General features: G+C 45.7%; 1 protein-coding gene across 1 annotated transcript in view; it reads left to right on the top strand.

Moving 5' to 3' along the window:
- Dnai3 (dynein axonemal intermediate chain 3) overlaps nucleotides 1-6,780 on the top strand; it is a 54,296-nt gene extending 47,516 nt beyond the window's left edge. The window contains exons 20-23 of the mRNA XM_057793518.1: nucleotides 1,596-1,800; nucleotides 3,183-3,274; nucleotides 4,633-4,755; nucleotides 6,522-6,780. Coding sequence (XP_057649501.1) covers nucleotides 1,596-1,800; nucleotides 3,183-3,274; nucleotides 4,633-4,755; nucleotides 6,522-6,665 — 564 coding nt within the window. The 3' untranslated portion in view covers nucleotides 6,666-6,780. The remainder of the gene's footprint in view (nucleotides 1-1,595; nucleotides 1,801-3,182; nucleotides 3,275-4,632; nucleotides 4,756-6,521) is intronic.
- Nucleotides 6,781-21,799: the final 15,019 nt, after the last annotated feature.

Raw genomic sequence — 21,799 nt, 5'->3', positions numbered from 1 at the left:
TGTTTTGTTGTTGTTGTTTGTTTGTTTGTACAATGAGGAAGGTTTTTTTTAGTAGAAAAAGAAAACTCTCCAGGCAGTGGTGGCGCACACTTTTAATTCCAGCACTTGGGAGGCAGAGGCAGGTGGATCTCTGTGAATTTGAGGCCAGCCTGGTCTATGGAGTGAGTTCCAGGACAGGCTCCAAAGCTACAAAGAGAAACCCTGTCTCAAAAAATAAATTAATAAAACAAAAAAAGAAAGAAAGAAAGAAAGAAAGAAAGAAAGAAAGAAAGAACGAACGAACGAACTCTGGTATGATTTTCAGAAGACTGGCAGGAACCAAAAGCCAGATTACCACCCCTCCCCCCACCAGAGACTAAAGGAATTGAGAGAATGGGGACAGAAAGGCTTGGAGGTGACAAGGCCTGAGCAGTCTTCTGCCCTCATGACAGGGTTTCCTATGCATGGGGTTGACTTGTGGGAGACAATCCCATGCTTGCTTTAGTCTCTGAACTCTAAGGGACACTTGGACATACCTCATGGGTAGGCAGACATGCCAGTAGGGTAAAGCGTATTCCAATCTCTCCTCTGAGACAACTTTCCCAAGTTAGCAAATTATCTCATGGTGGAGAGGGGGAAAAATGATGATTCCCTTATGCTTTGGTGCCCGAGAGTCTCTCCCAAACATAGCTACAGCCATCTAGACTGCTGCTGGTTCCAGCTGGAGTGGACAGCTGCGTTAGTTCCTCTTGGGCCATGGTGATGAAAAACCCTCAGTAATAACTTAAAGGAGCAGAGATCTCGCCTGCCTGACTGGTATGTGGTTGTGTAGGTCAGTTAGTTCTGGTCCCTCCCACGCCTCAGCAGCATGCAGAGAAAGATGCTCACCTCTCCGCAGAAAAGAAGCAGAGGCACAGGACCAGGATCGGGTGTAGGCTTCAAAGGTGAGGCTTTCCTCTAGCTAGGTCCCACCACTTAAAGTTTCCAGACCATCCTCCAAACAGCATCACCAGCAGGGAGCCAAGTATTCGACTCATGAGTCTGTGGGAGACACATATTCAAACCATAACAGTCGTCTTTTTGTTTGCTTTTTGTGGATGCTTGGACTGTTTCCATGGGCAGCAGGTCTCTGTCATCAAGATAAAGTGGGGTTATCAGGATCAGAAACTAAATTGGAAGGTTCAATCTCTTCTAAAAACCAACTAAAACAAAAAAGAAAAAGGTTGCTTATAAAATAAATGAGAGAGAAAATAGCTTGTCCTATATAAAAGCCCACAACATTATTGCTGACCAGATGGCCCAGTGGGTAAGAGTGGAAGGAGAGAACCAGTTCCACAGATGTCCTTTGACTTCCACATGGGCACTGTGGCGTGCACCACTCTGTCTCCGTGTTTCTCTCTCTCTCTCTCTCTCTCTCTCTCTCTCTCTCTCTCTCTCTCTCTCTCTCCAATAAAACTCTACAACAAAAGGAAGTAAGACTTTCCAGTGCAATAAACTTATGGTTAAGTAATCATGGCCAACTGAGCTGTACTTTTAAGAAAAAAAAAAAAAAAAGACTGTGAATTTTCCTTGGGTCAGAGCAAAAGTTTTCAATGTGTCCTTTACACTGTGTTCAGACTGGACCGCTCCTTCAGACATGCTGCGCACCGAAAAGGTACACGGCAGGGCACTGGTCCCTGACACGGCCCGGCGTATTCTACATCGGCCGAGAAGATGGATACGTCGATATCTGGGACCTCCTGGAGAAAACCCACGAACCAGCCCAGTCCCAGAATATCTGCATCACCATGATCACCTACATCAAACCCTGGACCTTTTCCAGTATGTTCATTCTAATCCATCCAGCAACATGTTTGGAGAAGCTAGGAACGCCTGGGCGTTCACCAAAAAGTCCCTCCCCCGTCCCGTGTTTTCCTCCAACCAGCCCTGCCTTCTGATCCCCACGCTTCCCTTAGTTTCTCCAACAACACTCCCCTCTTTCTCTCCATCTTGCTCCTGGACTCTGGGAACCCCAAAAGTGTCCCTCGCTGTTTGGACTCCTCAGCCGTGATTTCTCAGACTTCTGATCAGGTCCCAACGAAGCCGATTTTGAACCACAAGAGTGGAAGCATCCGCTAGTCTTCAGAGTACGAGGGAGGGAGGGGTCCTAAAGCTTTGCTGCTTTTTGGCTATTACTTTCCAGGAATACTGAGTTGTGTTTCTTTATCAGCTTTTTAATATCATGTACTTTAGTGATGCTCCCAATGACCACATCAGGCACCTCCCTTTACGGCATCACAAAATTCTCTAGGGTTATAGATCTACTAAGCCGTAGTGTCTGGGTTGAAAATGAGTAAACAGCAATATCCTACCTACCAAACAAGCAGAAATCCAAGGACGTAGCTATAGAAAAGTAATTTATTCCCTTGGTTTTTTTTTTTTTTTTTCTGCCTGTTTTTCTAATTTGTCTGTTTGGCTCAAATAGTATTGTCTGTGTAACTCGAGGATGCCTGTCTTTCCTGGAAGAACTTCCCCTTTGTTTCCAAAAGTCTATAGACACAAGGTTTTCTCAATGATTTTTTTTCTAGAAACACTCCACACAGAGACTCAGGCTTCAGGATCTCTAGAACATCTGCCTGGTTCCCACTTAGCCATGAGGCACCACCAAAGCTTGTTCTCCTACCCTTGGTACAAAACACTGGCTTCGTACCAGCGGGGTTATGAGTGTAGGATTCAGCAATTTGAACCAGACCTCCTGAAAACAAGAAGAGGGAAGCATAGAGAACGAGCATTCTCACACACTCCGTTCATTATTATTGTTGTTGTTCAGTGTTTTGTCATAGGAAAACCGTGGTTCAGCTGTGTCTCAGAAACATGTCTATACAGCACGATCCTTCAGCTCTTGCTGTGTTGGCTCAGGTGGGCTTTCCTCAGACGGCAGAGAAAGTTAGCTATCAGCTCCTCTCCTTAGATAGACACCAGGAAAGTGAGATTTGAGGTGGCGGGAAGCTGACAAAGACTCGGAGTTTTAGCTTTCATCCCAGCAACTGGAACAAATGACTTGTCCGTGTTTACATAGTCCAGTCATGAGCACCTGATGGAGTGCCAAGAGCACAGCCACCACAGCAGGTCCTTCGGGAAACCACACAACAGAACAGCTTTTGTGTTTAGCCCCTTCAGAGGACTTTCTGTTTGTTGACTCTCTCCTTTTTTTTACCCTCCAGCTAAGCAGCAGTTTATAGCCATAGCCGATTATTATGGAACGCTGCATATCTTAGAAATTCCGTGGACACTGAGCCACCCTTCCTTCAACGAGGTTAGTAAAGTCCCGGCTTCCCGAGTTTAATGTCGCTGATGCATTTCTTTTTCTAAAATTATACTTACTTATTTGCATTGGGGTGGGTGCATGCCGTGACACAGTCTGGACATTGGGCATTGGGAAAGAACTTGCGGGACTTGCTTCTCTCCTTCTACCATGTGGGTACCAGGGATTGAACTTGGGGCAGCAAACTTGGCAGCAATCACCCTTTCCTGCCAAACCATCTTGCCAACCTTTGGGGGCATACCTTAAAAGTGTGTTTAAAATGGTGGCATTTTAAATAATAAGAGAATATTTTATCATATGAATTAGATAATTTGAAGCTAAGGAAAATAATCACACATTTGAAGTCAAACGAATGACGTGGGTAAGTCGTTCTTTTCAAACTGTAACTGAGTATTAGCTCGGCCATGTCAGAGACACCCTTCCCCAAGGACTCTGACAACACATCATACATCTCTCTATCATCCTCCCTAACATCTGCATACTGCTGGCCCTGCATCTGAACCACAGTACTCTGCCCCTCCAACCTTATACTCACCACCTAAGTATTTTGAGCAATCCTAAGAATGAGGGTGTAAAAGGATTGATGACTGAAAAACATATATATATATATATATATATATATATATATATATATATATATATGCACTAACATTAAATGTATAGATTGCAGTCTATTGCATGTCCCAGCATCACACTAGTTCCGGACAGGCAGCAAGCTTGCCCTGACTGCCTTCCCCAAGGGAGGTCTCTGTTGACTCCCTTCTGATGTTCATATGACTGCATGCTAAGCCGGCTGGGGGAATTCACCTCTGCTTCTAGTCTCTTTAAAGTCTCCAAAGAGGGCTGGAGAGATGGCTCCGCCACTAAAGGCTAGGCTCACAACCAGAAATATAAAGTCTCTGTAACTATCTTCAGCTGAGTTTACCAAGTTCAGTTGAGGACATGCAACTCCAGTCTCTAAAGTAAGAAGGTAGAAAAGAGGGAAAAAGCAAATACTACTGTAAAAGCAAAATATACTGTAAAAATTGAAGGTTTTTGCAGCTCTCTCCTTCCAACTATAACGACAAAAACCACAGGGGCCTAAATGTAAGCACAGAAGCAAGCACACGGAACTAACTTCCCTGACCTGCAGGCACACCTCCAGTTCACACCCCACTAAGGGATGAGAAACATTCTAGTTGGTTCTTCCGCTCATGGTTCAGAAGGTGGTTATACAGTTTGGTCAGGTGGAGTGGGGAAATGCAGTAGGAAAATCCTAACCACGGAGCAGCAGGCATCCGGAAAGAGCCTTGGAAAGACCACAGGCATCCCTGTGGGGCTAGCTCATCACAGGCCTTTGCTTCTGGCAGGTATCGAGTGTGAACTACTACTTTGAAAGAGAGGTCAGGCACCTGGAATATGTCCAGCAGCGCAAGTTGATCCGTGATCAAGAAAAGAAAGAAATGGCCCTGGAACTGGTGAAGAAGAAAACCGTGAGTGAGATTTCAGAAAGGAGAGATGCCTCCGCCTCCTCCCCGTGGGAAAGTGTGGCCAGGCTCACCCCGCAGGAGTCCTGTGCAATCCACAGCTTTCTGCTTTTCCTTATGAGAACCAAGAGGACATTTCTTTGGTTTCCTAGGCCACTATGAGTGACAGCTACCTGTCGAGGACACTATGAGATCCTATCCCATTTCTATCTGTTTGTTGCATGTGGGTGTGTTCTGTATGTGGTGGTGAGGCTGCAGACAACTTACATACCTCCGAGGGCACTTTACATAGTCAGTGCTCTGTCGTGTAAGTCCCATGGAAAGAACTCAGGTCATCAGGCTGGGTGATAGGCATCATACCCACAGAGCCAGCTCCCCAGCCCTGCTAACAGAGAGAGTCTGTCTGCGCCATCCTTCTGTAACTCACTGTAATTCTAAAGTCCTTTCGTGTAGATACAAAGATCCCCAGGAAAGTGCTCCCGTTACATGGAATTCCCATGTCTGGAGAACGTTCCATTGACACAAGCCATGAGCTGTCTACCAAAAGCTACCTCTGATGCTCACTAGAAGGCATTTGGCTAAATCACGTGACCACCGCATCAAATGGTTGTCAGGCTAACGATGGTAGCAGAAAGGCAGAGAGGGGTGTCTTTTGTCGTGCTGTGATGGACAGCGCTGTGAACCCTGACACCTAGACGTGGGGAGCATGTCTACCTTGCACGCAGCCATCAGGGGAACACAGAACTCTCCGGGCCACTCTCTCTGTCCCTCTCTCAGGAACGGGAACGCTGGAGCTGGTTCTCTGCCATCCGCTAGAACTGGGGACTTCTCAATGCTCGATAAACGGTTCTTGTGTTCCCACTCAGATCACCTGGGTTTGCAATCATGTCTCTTGTCGGTTTGTCTCCTCCCTTGCCACTCTGTCAGCACAGATTCCTAACGAACCCCACCTGTGGCCTCTTCACATCCAAGCACACAATAGCCTTCGAAGTAACTTTCCGGGCAAGAGCCCAGGTCTCTAAGCAAAGCAGCAGATGTGACTACAGCGAGGTCCTGCACACATCACCCACTGCTAGACTCACGTCACACAATCAAAGCAGAAGACTCACTCCAAAAGCCGCCCTGGGAGGTGACAGTGCACAGAGCAATCCCAGCGAATTAACTGTCCCACTACAACCAATGAGCTGGGGATGGCTTGTTGTACTCTCAAGCACGGGTCTAAGTGCACCTGTAGGAGCCTCTGTCACACTCTCCAGCTACAGTTTACCCACAGCTGCTACAACTCCAAGTACAAACAACCTACCTTCCAGGCCACATAGGGAAAGCAGGACCCGTGGGAAAGACTAAGCAAGGAGTTTGTTAGTCTTTAGCAACAGTTTTCAACCCTTTCACAGGAACCAACTAAGCCCATTGGAAAACATAGATATTTACATTACAATTCATAACAGTAGCAAAATTACAGTTAGGAAGGGGGCAGCAAAAATAATGTTATAGTTAGGGTCACCATGAGGAACTGTGTTAAAGGGTCGCAGCATTAGGAAGGTTGACAAGCACTGGTCTATAAAGGCGCCACAGAGGACAGGCTCTTGCCCACTCCCCACTTCTCCAGACCCTCAGACGGCCCCTCTGTCCACCTGTCCTCCTACCCTCCCATAAACCCCTTCGGGAGAGCAGCCACACCGGCTCTTCAACAAAACCCAACTCCTTTTCATTTATCTTTGGTTTTTAAACTGCCATTGGCTGACAGAGCTGTCTCGCTTGTTCCCACCCAGAAAATCTACAGCAAGTCGAAAGAGCACCTGGAGGCGGAGCTGAAGCTGGAGTATGAGAGCTATGTGGAGCTTGAGAAGTCCGTCCTCTTCAGTCTCGGCCTAGGCAAAGCCGCAGAGAAGGTACCATACTTGGAGATGATTTAGCAAAGATTCTCAAAGACGGTCCCTGGACTGACTCTGCTGATCGCCCCTCTCCTTTTATTGATTTGCGGTGTGCAAGGTGAAACAGCGGACTGATCATATATAGGTGTATTTTTAAATGCAGGCTTTAGCTCACTGGTATGAAAAGAATTAAACTCTTATCAGATTTAATTCCATCTCATGCTGAGTTTTATTGAGCCGTGCAGAATGTGGGCTTTTGAATAAGAACATCTTTATTTTCCTATAGTGGCATTGCACAGCTCCTGACAGCCCCTCCTCCAAAGTCCTAATCCCTGGTGGAAGTAGGAATCCAACTTTGCTTCTCCCCACCACATGACTTTTGTCACCTCTCCAGAAAAAGGATTTCCATGAGCCGGTGCACAGGGCCATGTTCTCAACACAGTATTCGCCAACTGAACCCAGAGATGTAATTTTTGAAGGATAACACATGAAGACCTGGGTGGATTTACCCAGGAAAACAAGATTTATTTAACAGTAGAAAAATGAGCCTAGAGATTGACCAAGTGGATAAGTTAATTATAGTGCTGATAGGTACAGAAAATATTCGTTAAAAATGCAGCATTCATGACATCAACACATTCTTAGCAACAATGGAGAAGACCTCTTTAACAGATGAAGGGAATCAAAAAATGCACCCTTCTCATGGCTGTCTTACCGACTTTTCTATGGCTGTGATAAATTACCACTATCAAGGCACCTTATTAAAAGAGCCCGTTTAAGATGGGCCTCACAGTTTCAGAGGTTTAGACATCATGGCCACCGTGGCAAGAGCATGGCAGCAGGCACTGGAACAGGAGCTTGAGACACAACCATGAGGTGGCACGCTTCCTCCAACAAAGCCACATCCCCTAATCCCTCACAAACAGTTCCACCAACTATGGACCTAGTTATCCAAGCATAAGAGCCACTACAATGGCAAAGATGTAAAAGAATTTCTCTAAGATGTAGAATGGCCTTGTACCCTTGTAACTAGCGCAGGAAACCACACTGTAGGAAAACACAGAGCCCTACCGTAACACTCCCATCACCCTGCCCAAGGAGGGTAGTTTTAGCTTGTGGGGGATTAACAGAAGGGCTAATCAGGAAGGTGACACAATCCACTTTCCTGGTAGGAAGATAAGGAATGGATTAGAATAGAGTCACCTAACCAGAAATCCTCTTAGGAGGTCATGGTAACAGTTCAGAGTGAAAGACGAGAAGGCCCTGGAGGTAAAACATCGCATGAAGATGGAACCGAGAGCTTCACTGAATGGGAAAGGGGAGACAGAGAGGGGCTACAGTTTATAGGTCAGGTTAATGAAGGGGAGGGCACTGTCAATCAGCCAGAGATTGGTACATTCCTACCTGTGTGCCCTTGGACAGATGACGGAGCTCTGTGAGAGCCTCAGCCAACCATGTTGAATCCACATGTTTAGCAGCATACATGGGCTGGAGTTTATTGTTGCTTAGAACAGCAAACCCCTAGGCTGGTCTCGAACTCTCAACCATTCTGCCTTGAACTTCATCCTGGGGGCTTGAATTGCTCAGTGAGTTCGCCTTGAAGCACTTCACCAGGAGGTGACATAGATCTGAGGCAGATCTGCACCTGTGGGAAGAGAGAGAAGATGGAAGACAGACAGACTGCACCTCAGTTGCCCAGCATCCCAGTTACAGCCCAGCAGTGTACTGGGTTCTGTATCAGGCTCTTGGAGCCCAACAGCTGACACCCACTTCTCTGGCTCAGAGCCTTCATTAGCAGGTGACAGACCTGCTGAGCCCCAGCAAAGAACTCGGTTGAGTTGAGGCTCGAACTAGACAATGACAATACAGGGCCAGCTGGTGTGCATGAAATAGAGCTAAGGGATGGACCTCCCCTTGAGTCCCCACAGTTTAGCCCTTGTCCCCTGCTGTCAACTCCTTCCCCAGCCTCCCTCCACCTGTATTGTGGATGAATTCGAGCTTCTTTTTCTGTCCTCTAGTCCTCTGGTCTGCCTTACAGTGTCGTGAATAGAGAGGGGACCCTAGATCCTAGCAGACCTGAACCCAAAGCTCAGTTTCATCACCTTAGATAAGCTGCACTGTCCCCTAATCTTAGTTAAAGGGAAATTCTCATATACACACCCCCTCTTCCCTCCCTTCCTTTCTCTCTGTGTATGTGTCCCCTCTTGTGTGTATGTGTATGGGGGGTGCATGTACACACTTGCGTGTGCACACTTCATGCCCATTTGTTCACGCGGAGTCCAGAAGAGGAAGTCAAGTGTCCTGTTCTGTCACTCTTTATCATACCTAACTTGATTTTTTTTCTACCTCTTTACTCTTTTTTTTTGGAACATTACACACTACTCAATAACTAGTCACCCAATATTTGATTATTTAAATGTAATAATCATTCAGCTTTGCAAATTGCTTTCTGCTCACCAAGAAATGTGCAATTAAGCTGGGATATTTTCGGGCCCACAGATAAGCACATCATTTGCGTGCACTTTAGATGAAAAGGCAACGAGCTCCAGAGGACTGTGGCCGTGTCTTCTGCAGGTTTGCAAACTCACCATCGTAAATAATTAACAGCTCCCCATGCCCTTTTGCCCCTGAGCACAGGCGGCGGTAGGTAACAGTCTACCTTGGTGCCAGGCTGCCAGTGCCAGGGCAGATACTAGGTAACTGAGCTGGGTCCTCACCCGGAACCTGAATCCCAGTGAAGGGCAGATTAAAGCCTGTCCGGGGAATTCACTCCTTGAATGGCCCATGAGATATCTGATGATCACAGCGGGCAGAATCCCACCCTAAATCAGCCTGGGAAGTCCACTGAGGAAGACAGCAAGGAGCCAGAGCAATTGCTCTCAGTGTCACCTCATTAACAGATAGGACTTGGATACTGACCATTAATCTTGGTTGTGCTTCCTTGTAACATGGCAGTGCCCTGGAGTCGAGAGGACGGAGGACAAAAATGTCCTTCCAGTCCCGGCTCGTCGGTGTTCATGAAAGTCTGCCACATTTCATTTCTTTTCTTCTTGGGGAAAAAGAAGAAAAGCATAAAATGCCAAGTTCCACCCTCTCTTCTCAAGTAGGCAGGCATTTTCTCAGTGTGGAAACACTGAGCAGGCTCACCCCTCTCGAGCCTCAGTGTTAGGCAAACTATATGAGTGTTTGTGTATGTATGCGCGCGCACGCGCATGTGTGTGTGTGTGAGAGAGAGAGAGAGATTAAGACTTCCCCACTGGAAAAAAAAAAAAAAAAGACTTCCCCACTGCCTCCTATTACCTCCCCCCTTATGCCTAGAGAGAGAACCTCTTACTGAGCGAGCCGCTCCCAGGCTGGCTGGACTGCTCTCGGACAATGCTGGGACTACAGACCCTCACTGACCTGATGTTCACATTAACGCTGAGGACCCCGTCCAGGTTCCTCGTATCCACAGATCATCTGCTCCTCCCCACAAAGTAACCACCCCAGCCTCCGAATAACCATTTTGATCACTCAACACTTACAGATAATAAGTCCTACTGCGTGGAATTATGAAAATTAAATAAAATCTGAGAAACTAATGTGTAAGGTATAAAATGCAGCCGAGGCAATGTGAGCAACACTGAACTTCTTTGGATTCTGGGATGAGCTAAATCACCAAAGGTTTCCCTACAATTACTATGCCGTGGTTTCTGCTGTGGTGTGACTCCTGACGGCCGGTGTTTAACACTCATCGAGAGGTTCCATTCACACACTTCACTGTGTAAATATGCAAGTAGCGTGTATTTGTGGGCAATTAATTCAGCTCCACAATTAACATTGGTCTCAACTTAGAAAAACAAAAGTCTGAAACCTAGAAAAACAAGAACAAATCACGGTTTTTAGTGTAAAAAGAAGAGCCTCCCATTTAAAAGGTAGGGCAGCCATTTGTATATTCCTCTCAACTCTGGGTCAACCAGGAGACCATGTAACCATCCCTTGACTGTATTTAACTCCTCTTTGTTGACATTTCTCCAGCAGGCCAGCTAAGCCCAGCACCAGGAAGAAGCAAACCCCAGAGAGACCCTTTGAATCTAAAAGGGAACCTGAGGGGGAAGCCATAGCCTCAGAAATGCTGGAAGGAGACAGAGTCTGAACCAAAAGGTCCATCAGTTGGCTCTGGGCAGAGAGGGGGTGGCAGAAATGGGTTATTCTTGTCCACATTCCTGTGTCCATGTTTGCTGGCCCCTTAGTTATGGCCACGTCATATGTCAACCTAAAGTCAGCTAGTGCTCGCCTTCCAATTTGGGCTGTCTTTCAGTTGCTTTGGTTAGTTTGGGCGTTCATATGTAGATTTAACATATTAAAATAGATTTTATGAGAGTCAAAACCATATGTACTCGGTGACTGGCGTGGGCAGTTGAGATAGCTAACACGGAAGCCAAGAGCTGTCACAGCTAAATGAATCAAGGAAAACTACATTCTCCTGGAACTTCCTTAGGAACAGTCTTGAAAAAGATTTGTTTTGTGTGTATGTTTTTTTTTTTTAAAACTAAAAAAAAAAAAATGAAGTGTAGCTGGGCATGCTAGGGGTTTTTTGCAATCCAGGCTTCAGGAGGCAAAGACAGAACTGACGTAAGTTTGAATTCAGCCTGGTTTACACAATGAGACTCTGTCTCAAATACATTTGTATTATTTCTTAGATCAGAAAAGGTATACACACATACACCACACACACACACACACACAACATGCACACATCACACACACATCACATGTACACACACACCACACACAAAGTGCACACATGCACACTCAACACACATGCATGCACACACACATACCACACGCGCACACACACCACATACACCTCACACACCTCACACACACACACACCATTAATACCCTAGGATTTTATCAGAAAAGAGGTCATGTTCTTCTAGGTAGGACTCAACGGAAGACCAGTGAAAAAAGAAGGAGGGGGAGGAGGGAAGAGGAAAGAAGAAGGAGGAGGAGAAGAGAAGAGGAGGTGAAATCTCTTGGCACAAGAAGTAAAGGAACTACTGGGAGCTATCAGGGCTCAAGGCAGCTAGGACAGGCACATGGCCAGCTGTGCATCAAAACAGAAATCTGTTGAGAGGTGAGGAGATGCCCAACTGCTGCACGTTAGCTGGGTACCACACGGCAGCAACAGCTAGGAAAACCTGTGTTGTTTCTGATTGTTAACACACAGTTGGTCGTTTCTGGTTCCCACTTTGCTTGTAGAGGGTTCCCACATTTGGGCAGTCTAGGAGGAAGCAATTAGGAGCGGTTATGAGGAGACAGCAACCTGCACATTTCCTGTTTCCTCACAAGGGAGGAAATCCTAAACCTCGGGGCAGGAACCTGAGCAAACGGAGCTGTTTTGGGTGTCCTCTGCACTGCCCACAGCCAGCAAATAGTGTGCGTTTTGTTGTTGTTGTTTTGGTTTGCTTTTGGGTTTTTTTTTTTTTTTTTTTGAGGGGTTGGTTTTTTCCAGACAGGATTTCTTTGTGTGTCCTAGGATGGCCTTGAATTCACAGTGATCCACCTGCCTCTGCCTCTCCAGTACTGAATTAAAGGTGTGTTGTTGTGGGAGGCTGCTGCTCAGCCCTGAAATAACCATACAGAATCCGTATTAATTAAATCACTGGTTGGCCCATTAGCTCCAGCTTCTTATTGGCTAGCACTTACATCTTAATTTAACCCATTTCTATTAATCTGTGTATCGCCGCGTGGATGTGGCTTATTGGGTAAGGTTCCATCCGGTGTCTTTCTCTAGTGGGGCTACATGGCTTCTCCTTGACTCTGCCTACTCTATATATCTCTTGTAGCCTGGCTATATTCTGTTAAGTCAAAAGCAGCTTCTTGATTCATTGACCAATAAAAGCAGCACATATACAGAAGGCCCTCCCACACCAGTGTGCTGTTGCAGAATACTTGTACACTGTGTGAAGGCATGCTCCTGCGGTTGGTGTAATAAAAAGCTAAATGGCCAATACCTAGGCAGGAGAGGGTAGGTGGGCTTCTCAGGGGGTGAGAGGAAGAGGGGGAGGAATCAAAGAGCAGATTTCGCCAGCAGACTTGGAGCAAGTCAGATGTGCACTAAGAGGAGGCCATTGAGCCACGTGGCACAAGGTAGATTTTTTTTTTTTTTTTTTTTTTTGGTTTTTCGAGACAGGGTTTCTCTGTGGTTTTGGAGCCTGTCCTGGAACTAGCTCTTGTAGACCAGGCTGGTCTCGAACTTAGAGATCCGCCTGCCTCTGCCTCCCGAGTGCTGGGATTAAAGGCGTGCGCCACCACCGCCCGGCCGATTTTTTTTTTAAATGGGTTAATTAATTTGTAAGAACTAGTTGGAAAAAAAAAACCTAAGCTAAGGTCAAACTTTCATAATTAATAGTAAGTATCTGGGTCATTATTTGTGAGCTGGTGACCCAAAGAAAAATCAGCATGCACCACCACGGCCCAGTGTGTGTATTTTTTAAAGATTTGAGATAGATAGATAGATAGATAGATAGATAGATAGATAGATAGATAGATAGATAGATAGATAGATAGATAGATAGATAGATAGTCATCATCACTGGATCCCATGTGACTGCTAAAAACTGAACTTCTTGGTCCTCTGAAAGAGCAGCAACCACCGAGGCATCTCTCCAGCCCTCGCAGAGGGGTTTGCTTGTTTATAGAGCCAACAGGTGTTAGCACTAAGTCTACCAATGAACGGGCAAGAGCAACCAACCCACAGAAGTATGCCGACTCACCTGGACGGGGATTTGCCTACTGCTTTGCAGCTTACTGCCATCAGCCGGAACTGTGACGTTCCTATCCGTGCGTATCTGGCTCCTAGGTCTTAGCTCTGATCTTAGGAGGGGAAATAGCTTTGTTATGAGTCTCCTGCCACCTTCTGTTGAACAGATACGCTGCGACACGGTTACAGTGTTAAACACTGAAAGGGGATGTGGGCAACAACACTTGAGGAATTCCTGGGCAGACATCCAGGCAGCAAGGACCAGGCTTCAGATGTTTGTACCAGCATCCTACAGAGGTCGTGAAGAGTGAGCCAAGTTGGGGACACACATTGCACAGGCTGCAGATAGACCCATTAGGAGACCCTCACCCTGCATTGCCACCTCAAGATGAGACTGGCTAAACGTTCACCTGGATAAGGCGCATTCAGCCCTTAAACAGAATATTCTGCTATGTTAGCTATATGCCCAACTCCAGAGCAGCTCTGACTTTTATGCCCCTCTGTTTAGGATGGAAAGGAGGCAGGATTGAGACCATAGCAACATTCCCTCAATTGCTGTGCATGCACAGTTCAAGGTTTATATCACCATACATTTAACAAGTTACGAATTTAAGTATAGGAAAAGTTATGCTTGTTGATGACAAGGGATATGAGTTTTCTACTCAGGGAATGATAAAGTTTATCCCAAATTTTACTTTTAAAAGATTTTTTTAACTTTAAAATTCCACTATATGTTTCTATGTGTGTAGTGTGTACCCCAATGTGTGTGGTACAGCTTGGAGGAGTCAGTTCTCTCCTTCCACCATGTATGATCCAGGGATGGAACTCAAGTTGCCAGGCTTGGAACCAAGCGCCTTTACCTGCTGCCGTAGTCAGTGTTCTAATGCCATGAAGAGACCCCAGGACCACAGATGCCGTGACAAGACCCCAGCACCACAGACGCCATGAAGAGACCCCCGGACCACAGATGCCGTGAAGAGACCCCAGCACCACAGATGCCGTAGAGACCCCAGCACCACAGATGCCGTGAAGAGACCCCCGGACCACAGACGCCGTGAAGAGACCCCCGGACCACAGACGCCGTGAAGAGACCCCGGGACCACAGACGCCGTGAAGAGACCCCCGGACCACAGACGCCGTGAAGAGACCCCCGGACCACAGACGCCGTGAAGAGACCCCGGGACCACAGACGCCGTGAAGAGACCCCGGGACCACAGACGCTGTGAAGAGACCCCGGGACCACAGATGCCGTAAAGAAACCCCCAGCACCACAGATGTCGTGAAGAGACCCCAGCACCACAGATGCCGTAAAGAGACCCCAGTACCACAGATGCCGTGAGGAGACCCCAGCACCACAGATGCCCTAAAGAGACCCCAGCACCACAGATGCCGTGAGGAGACCCCAGCACCACAGATGCCGTGAAGAGACCCCAGGACCACAGCAACTCTCCGAAAGGAAAAAAATTACAAACCTAAACAGAGAACTCTCAACAGAAGAATCTAAAATGGCTGAAAGACACTTAAGGAAATGTTCAACATTCTTAGTCATCAGAGAAATGCAAATCAAAACAACACTGAGATTCCATCTTACACATGTAAGAATGGCCAAGATCAAAAATACTGATGACAATTTATGCTGGAGAGGTAGTGAGGAAAAGGGAACGCTTCTGAATTGCTGTTGGGATGCAAGCTGGTACAACCCGTTTGGATGTCAGTGTGGCGATTTATCAGAAAATTAGGAAACAACCTTCCTCAATACCCAGTAATACCACTTTTGGGTATATATCCAAAGGATGCTCAATTGTACCACAAGGACATGTGCTCAACTATGTTCATAGCAGCTTTGTTTGTCATAGCCAGAACCTGGAAACAACCTAAATGTACCTTGACCAAAGAATGGATAAGGAAAATGTGGTACATTTACACAATGGAGTACTGCACAGCAGAAAAAAATAATGACATCTTGAATTTTGCAGGAAAATGAATGGAGCTAGAAAACATTATTTTGAGTGAGGTAACCCAGACACAGAAAGACAATTATCACATGTATTCACTCATAGGTGGTTTTTAAACATAAAGCAAAGAAAACCAGCCTACAAACCCAATCCCAGAGAACTCAGACAACAATGAGGACACTAAGAGAGACTTACATAGATCTAATCTACATGGGAAGTAGAAAGTAGAAAAAGACAAGATCTCCTGAGTAAATTGGGAATATAAGGACCTTGGGGGAGGGTTGAAAAGAGGAGGGGAGAGGCATGGAGGGGAGCAGAGAAAAATGTAGAGCTCAATAAAAATCAATAAAAAATAAAATAAACAAAAAATGTAATGTATAATTAAGAAATACAGGTTAACAGATAATCATCTATAATAGCCAAACTTGTAGTCATATTAGTTAGATTTTCTAGATGTATAGAGACATATTTCAGTTAGTTAGGTATTCTTAAAAAAAGGAAGGAAAAAAATTAAATTGTGGTTGGCTTACAGTTCCGAGGTTTAGTCCATCATTGTCATGGAAGGAAGCACACAGGAAGATATGGTGCTAGAGAAGGAGCTTACAGTTCCACATCAGGATCAGCAGACAGCAAGAAAAGAGGGAGCCAATGGGCCTGGTTTGAGCTTCTGAAACCTCAAAGCCTACCCTCAGTGACACACTTCCGCCAACAAGGCCACACCTGCAACAGCAAGATCACACCTAATAGTTCCCCTCACTATGGGCCTACGAAGGCCATTTTCCTTCAAACAACCCCATCAACTGAACTATCTTGATGGACCTTCGAAAGATTCCTCAAAGAAATAAGAAAAGTATATTACAGCCTTCAATCCCAGCACTTTGGAGGCAGAGGCAGGTGGATCTCTGTAGGTTCAAGGCCTGCCTGGTCTACATAGTGAGTTCCTGGACAGCAAAAGCTGCATAATTAAATCCTATCCCAAAAAACAAAAACAAAACAAAAATTAAGATAGATAAGGATATAAACATGATGAAACAGCTGTAGAAAATGTTCCTTTTTATTCATGAGTTTTACATTCATATATGTAATGTATGTATGCATGTACATCCAGTACATGCCTGCAAAGGCCAGAAAATGGCCAGATCCTCTGGAACTGGAATTGCCGTTATGAGCCTCCATGTGGGTGTTGGGAACCAAAACCCCACTTGCAAGAACAAGTGCTGTTAACCACTCAGCCATCTGTCTGGCCTAAAATGTTTCTTTATATAGGTGGGAAAATGTGCTCACCACACCGCATATGAAAAGTGTTTACACTAAAAGGCTGAGGAGAGAAAAGACACGGATGCGTCTCCTCCTGTGCCCATTTGCTCGGCTTTGAGCTAACATAGCACTCATAACTGCTGTGCATTCCACAGTAAATGAGGAAGACTCATCAAGCAGTCACAAGTTTACAGGACTCCGAAGCTAGGAAACTGCAGGACTAACAAGAGCCCACCCTGAAGTTTGTAAGCAGTGAGCAACTACTGGAGGGAAGAGAGCCTTCGTGCAGTCGCTTGTAAATCCTGCAGAGTCCTGACCAATGCATACAGGGGTGGGCTTCCCGAGGAGGCAGCTGCCTCTGAGTCACCCATGCGCACATGCACAGCAGCCTCCAAACCACAGCCTCATACCACACTCGGTTGGAAGCGGTTTGGTTTTGTTGTGAGTGCTACCCGGAGTGAGCAGACATTTATTCATGTCTCCCTGGGAAACATCAGACGAGATCAAGTGCAGATCCACAACCTCGGACAGCCAGTGGTATTTGTGCTGCCATTCCTTATCTGCCAGTCTAGACAAGCTGTTCTCACTTACCTCATGATTCAAACTCGCTCCTCGGTCGGGGTGAGCTTGACATGGCCACAGGGGGAGAAGGTTAGGCAAGAATGGACGCAAACCAACTGGCAACCTAGGTCTTGCAAAGGTCAGAAACAAAGGGTAGCTGTTCGTTATCTGCAGCTGGGGCAAGTACACGGGTGACAGGTTGCTCTGGTGATGTCACAAAAACACCCTGAGAGAAAGGGGATTCCCTTGCTTGACTTAGCATGCACAATACATTTCTAAAGTTGGAACTTTATTTGGATGAATGGAATTTCCACAGACATATGTAGGGCTATAGAAGGTAACCCAAGATCTCACTACGCACTGTCTTCATTAGGCTGATACACCCCAATGACTTGAAAATGTATTGAGAGGCCTTAACAAGCAAGGACGAAGATCATCCAGCCCAGAGGCTTCAACACTGGACAAGAAAAATAAAGTCATCAAAGGCAGTGTCTGCCCCGTGTGGTTTCTCTGCCACTCTGCCAAGGAAGCATTCCATGTATAAGTGCTGCTTGAGTTTACGAAATGACTTCCTTTTAATAAAGTACAAATTAGAACTTTGCATTTCTAGAAAATAAAATCTATACACATGTGAACTGGGCTAAAATCAAAAGGGGTATATTTTACTCATGGTCTGCGTAAAGGAAGATCCATTTAAATAATCTAAATAATCGGAGACCGGTCTTGTGGTAAGATACACTTCTCATTCATGCCTCATCTAATCATCCTCACCCTGCAATGATACCCAAAATCAAATCATCCTCACTCTGCAACGATATCCAGAATTTAATCATCCTCACTCTGCAACAATACCCAGAATCTAATCATCCTGACTCTGCAACAATACCCAAAATCTAATCATCCTCACTCTGCAACAACGATACCCAGAATTGAGCAACTCGCTTTTGTAAGTGACTAATTCCCCAAATCCATCTTAAAGACAGATGCATAATTTCTCATCAAGGAGTATTTTCTGTGTAGGTGTGTTCATATGTACGTGTGTGCTAATGTCCATGGAGGCCAAAAGAGGGCAAGAGGTTCCCTGATGCTAGAGTGCTAGAGTTACAGCCAACTCAGAGCCAGGTCCAACGGCAACAAATGTTCTTAACTACTGTGCCATCCTTACAGCCCCAAGGAATGAATATTTTTTTAATTACATTTTAAGTCACTTTATAGCCCTTAGTTTTTATCGTTCCTCAATAAAAAAAAACATTCTAAAAGTATCTTTTGAAGTCAATCATCTTTTAATAAATAGCTGATTCTCTTCTAAGCTATTGCCCCTCTAGGCATATGGCAATGAACTAGACATTACAAGATTCTTGTTGCCATGGGAACACTGTTTACATATGAAAGGCAGATAGATAACAAGGTAACTCCAAATAAACACTCTGATGGAAATAAGCCAGTGCCAGTAGGTGTGATATATCTTATGTTTTTATAAACTTATTTATCGTGCATGTGTACATGCCTACATGTGTAACACTGTGCACTTATGGAAGCTATTCTCTCCTTCCACCACGTGGACTCTGGTGGTCAAATTCAGGTCCTTGGGCTTGGCAGCAAGCACCCTTGCCTGCTGAACCATCTCCAGCCTGCAATTGTTTGAATGACAATGTCCCCCACAGGCTCAGAAGTTTGAACACTTGGTCCCCAGTTGATGGTGCAGTTTGTGAAGTTTAGGGGGTGTGGCTTTGCTTAATGTCACTGGGGGCGGGCCCTGGGGTTTAAATGCCGGGCTCTATTCCCACTTTGCTCTCTACCTCCTGCAGAGATGGTCCCAGACGTGAGCCTTCACCTTTCAATGCCACCCGCCATGCCTGGCACTTTCTTGTCATAAGGGCTCTTAGTCCTCTGGAGTGTTAAGTCCAAACACACTCTTCTTTCTTTAAGTTGCCTTGGTCATGGTCCTTATCACAGCGATAGAAAAGTAACTAATACATAGCCTCCTTGAAGTGACATTTCATCAGAGGCAGGGATGACGAAAAGGAACTAACTACCCAAGGAACAGGTGGACACAGAGATTCCCAAGCAGAAAGGTAAGTGAAGAGAGACCCTGGGACAAGTGATGTCCCAGGGTGGGCAGAGTCCAAGGAACAACAACACCCAGGAAGTGATGCACTCAATCTCTCCAGGTCACTTTAGTCCCCATAGAGAGCAGAGACTGTAGACAGAGGGAGGATCAGTGGTAGCAGACTGTCAGCAATAACAAAGCAAGAGGCAGGTGGGTATCTATCACACGCAGATCTTCAGGGGTGGATGGGGGGGTATGTGGAAAAGACTAACGGGAATAGCAGGGTAAGACCAAGAACAGCGGAGTGCTGGGCACATCTGCCAGCTTTGCCTGCTTCCCATGCGGATTCTCTCCTTGTGGTCGGAAAATCCATTACCATATGCCTTAGGTCACAGAGGTACTCACCCTGTGAGCTGCAGACCCTTGGGGGTTGAACAACCCTTTTACAGGGGTCGCGTATCAGGTATCCTGAATATCAGATATTTACATTACGGTTCAACAGCAGCAAAATTACAGTTAGTGAGTAGCAAAGAAATAATTTTATGGTGGGGGTCACCACATGAGGAACTGAACTAAATGATGACAGCCATAAGAGGGTTGAGAACGGTGGTCTAGGGGAAGGACACAGCTAATTCCTAACTCCTGGAGACAGGGAACAAAACTGGTGTTTCTGTCAGGAAATCCATATCAGAAAGGCTGCAGAGCAGTGGTGACCACAGCAGCGCCATCAGGACTAGCCTGTCTCCGCCTCTTTTCTAGTTTTCTTGGCCTGCCGATTGTCTTTAATATACCTTAATAAACTGAAGCATAACTTTCAAAAATCATAGATCATAACTGTGCAACCTTTGAACCAACAAGAACAAGATGTAAGAGTCTGTCAACACCTTAGGAGAACCTTGCCTCTGACTTGTGGTTTTAAAATTACTTTTCTGCCTGAGTTAGCCAGTTAATTTTTGGCTAAGTCAGAATGTAACTAAGAATTCCTACTTCCGCAACGCTCTGCTCATCAACTGTGAACCAAATGATTTTTGCAAACTGGTCAGGAAATGAGGAACAAAGATCATTTCTCCTACACTCAGATGAATAGGAGCCCAACCAGGATTTGTGGGGATTTCTGAGACAGGGTCTTACTAAATAGTCCTGGCTGGCCTTGAACTTACAGAGATCCTCCAGCCTTTGGGGGAATTGTTAGTCTTAAGGGCAATTCAATTTTTTTTTTTTTTTTGGTTTTTCGAGACAGGGTTTCTCTGTGGTTTTGGAGCCTGTCCTGGAACTAGCTCTGTAGACCAGGCTGGTCTCGAACTCACAGAGATCCACCTGCCTCTGCCTCCCAAGTGCTGGGATTAAAGGCGTGCGCCACCACTGCCCGGCTAGGGCAATTCAATTTTATCATTTCAAAACACCTGAAAATGATGGTTTTAAATTCTAAAATTACATGCTGGGTAGTGGTGGTGCACACCTTTAATCCCAGCACTTGGGAGGAAGAGGCAGGTGGATCTCTGGTAGTTAGAGGCCAGCCTAGTCTACAAAGAGAGTTCCAGGACAGCCAGGGCTGTTACAATGAAAAACCCTCTCAAAAAAACCAAAATAAATAAATAAATAAATAAATAAATAATTACTTTGTGATCAGAAATTCCAAATTCATTTTCTTTAGGGTGCCCAGCATAAGACGACACATTCTGCTGTTCTTCATGGACAGCTACTGCATGAGATGCAGCAGTCCTCAGAGAGCAGTGAAGTCTGTGTGGCTGAGCATCAGCACCAAACACGGGAGCACGTCTCGCTTGTTCACAGGACTTAACCAAGAGTTTTGACAGTGGCCGCTACTAATACCATCCAATCTAAGAACCACTTTAACAGGAAATCATTTTGGGTTTTTTTGTTTGTTTGTTTTTAGACAAGGTCTATGTAACCTGGTTGTACTGGAACTTGCTTTGTAGAACACACTGGCTACCAACTCACATTCACCTGTTTCTGTCTCCTGAGTGCTGAGATTAAAGGTGTGTGCCATCGTGCCTGGTCATTTGATTTTTTTTTTTTTTTTTTAATGGCAACTCCTTTCTACTGCTTGAGGTATACTAACAAAGCCTACAGGCAGATTCTTTTGGCTCTTCAAAATATAGCCATAATTCTCTCTGTAAGGTTATAAACTTACACACGCGCGCGCATGCGCGCGAAGGAACACACACACACACACACACACACACACACACACGCCACCTCTATTGCTGCTTCTCGTCTGAATGGCCATGTTTCCACTTAGCTTACAAGACAACTGGAAAGACTATCACCTAATGTGAAATGCCTTTAATGTTAACCTAGTTTCAACAGGAGACTGCAAGCCCAATCAAAATAAAGAATGGGGATGAAAGGACGGCCGGATGAGACCCGGAGAGATTCCAAGCTCATCTCTGATGTGCCCTGCTCATCCTCAAGCAGAGGCAGGACCTCCACGTTCTCAGCAAGCACCTAGAGATTGCCATGACTGGACGGATCCAGAAGCTGAAGAATGTGGGTCTGAACGCGAATCAGTGAGGACTTGCTCCGGACGGGGAAGATTTAGTAGGTAAGATGCTTACACCATGCATGGTGCCTGATGCCTGAG

Source organism: Chionomys nivalis, chromosome 18 (assembly GCF_950005125.1).
Source record: "Chionomys nivalis chromosome 18, mChiNiv1.1, whole genome shotgun sequence".
In the NCBI taxonomy this organism is placed as follows: Eukaryota; Metazoa; Chordata; class Mammalia; order Rodentia; family Cricetidae; genus Chionomys; species Chionomys nivalis.
Note: the sequence above shows the minus strand (reverse complement) of the source record. Positions and strands in the feature narration are given on the sequence as shown.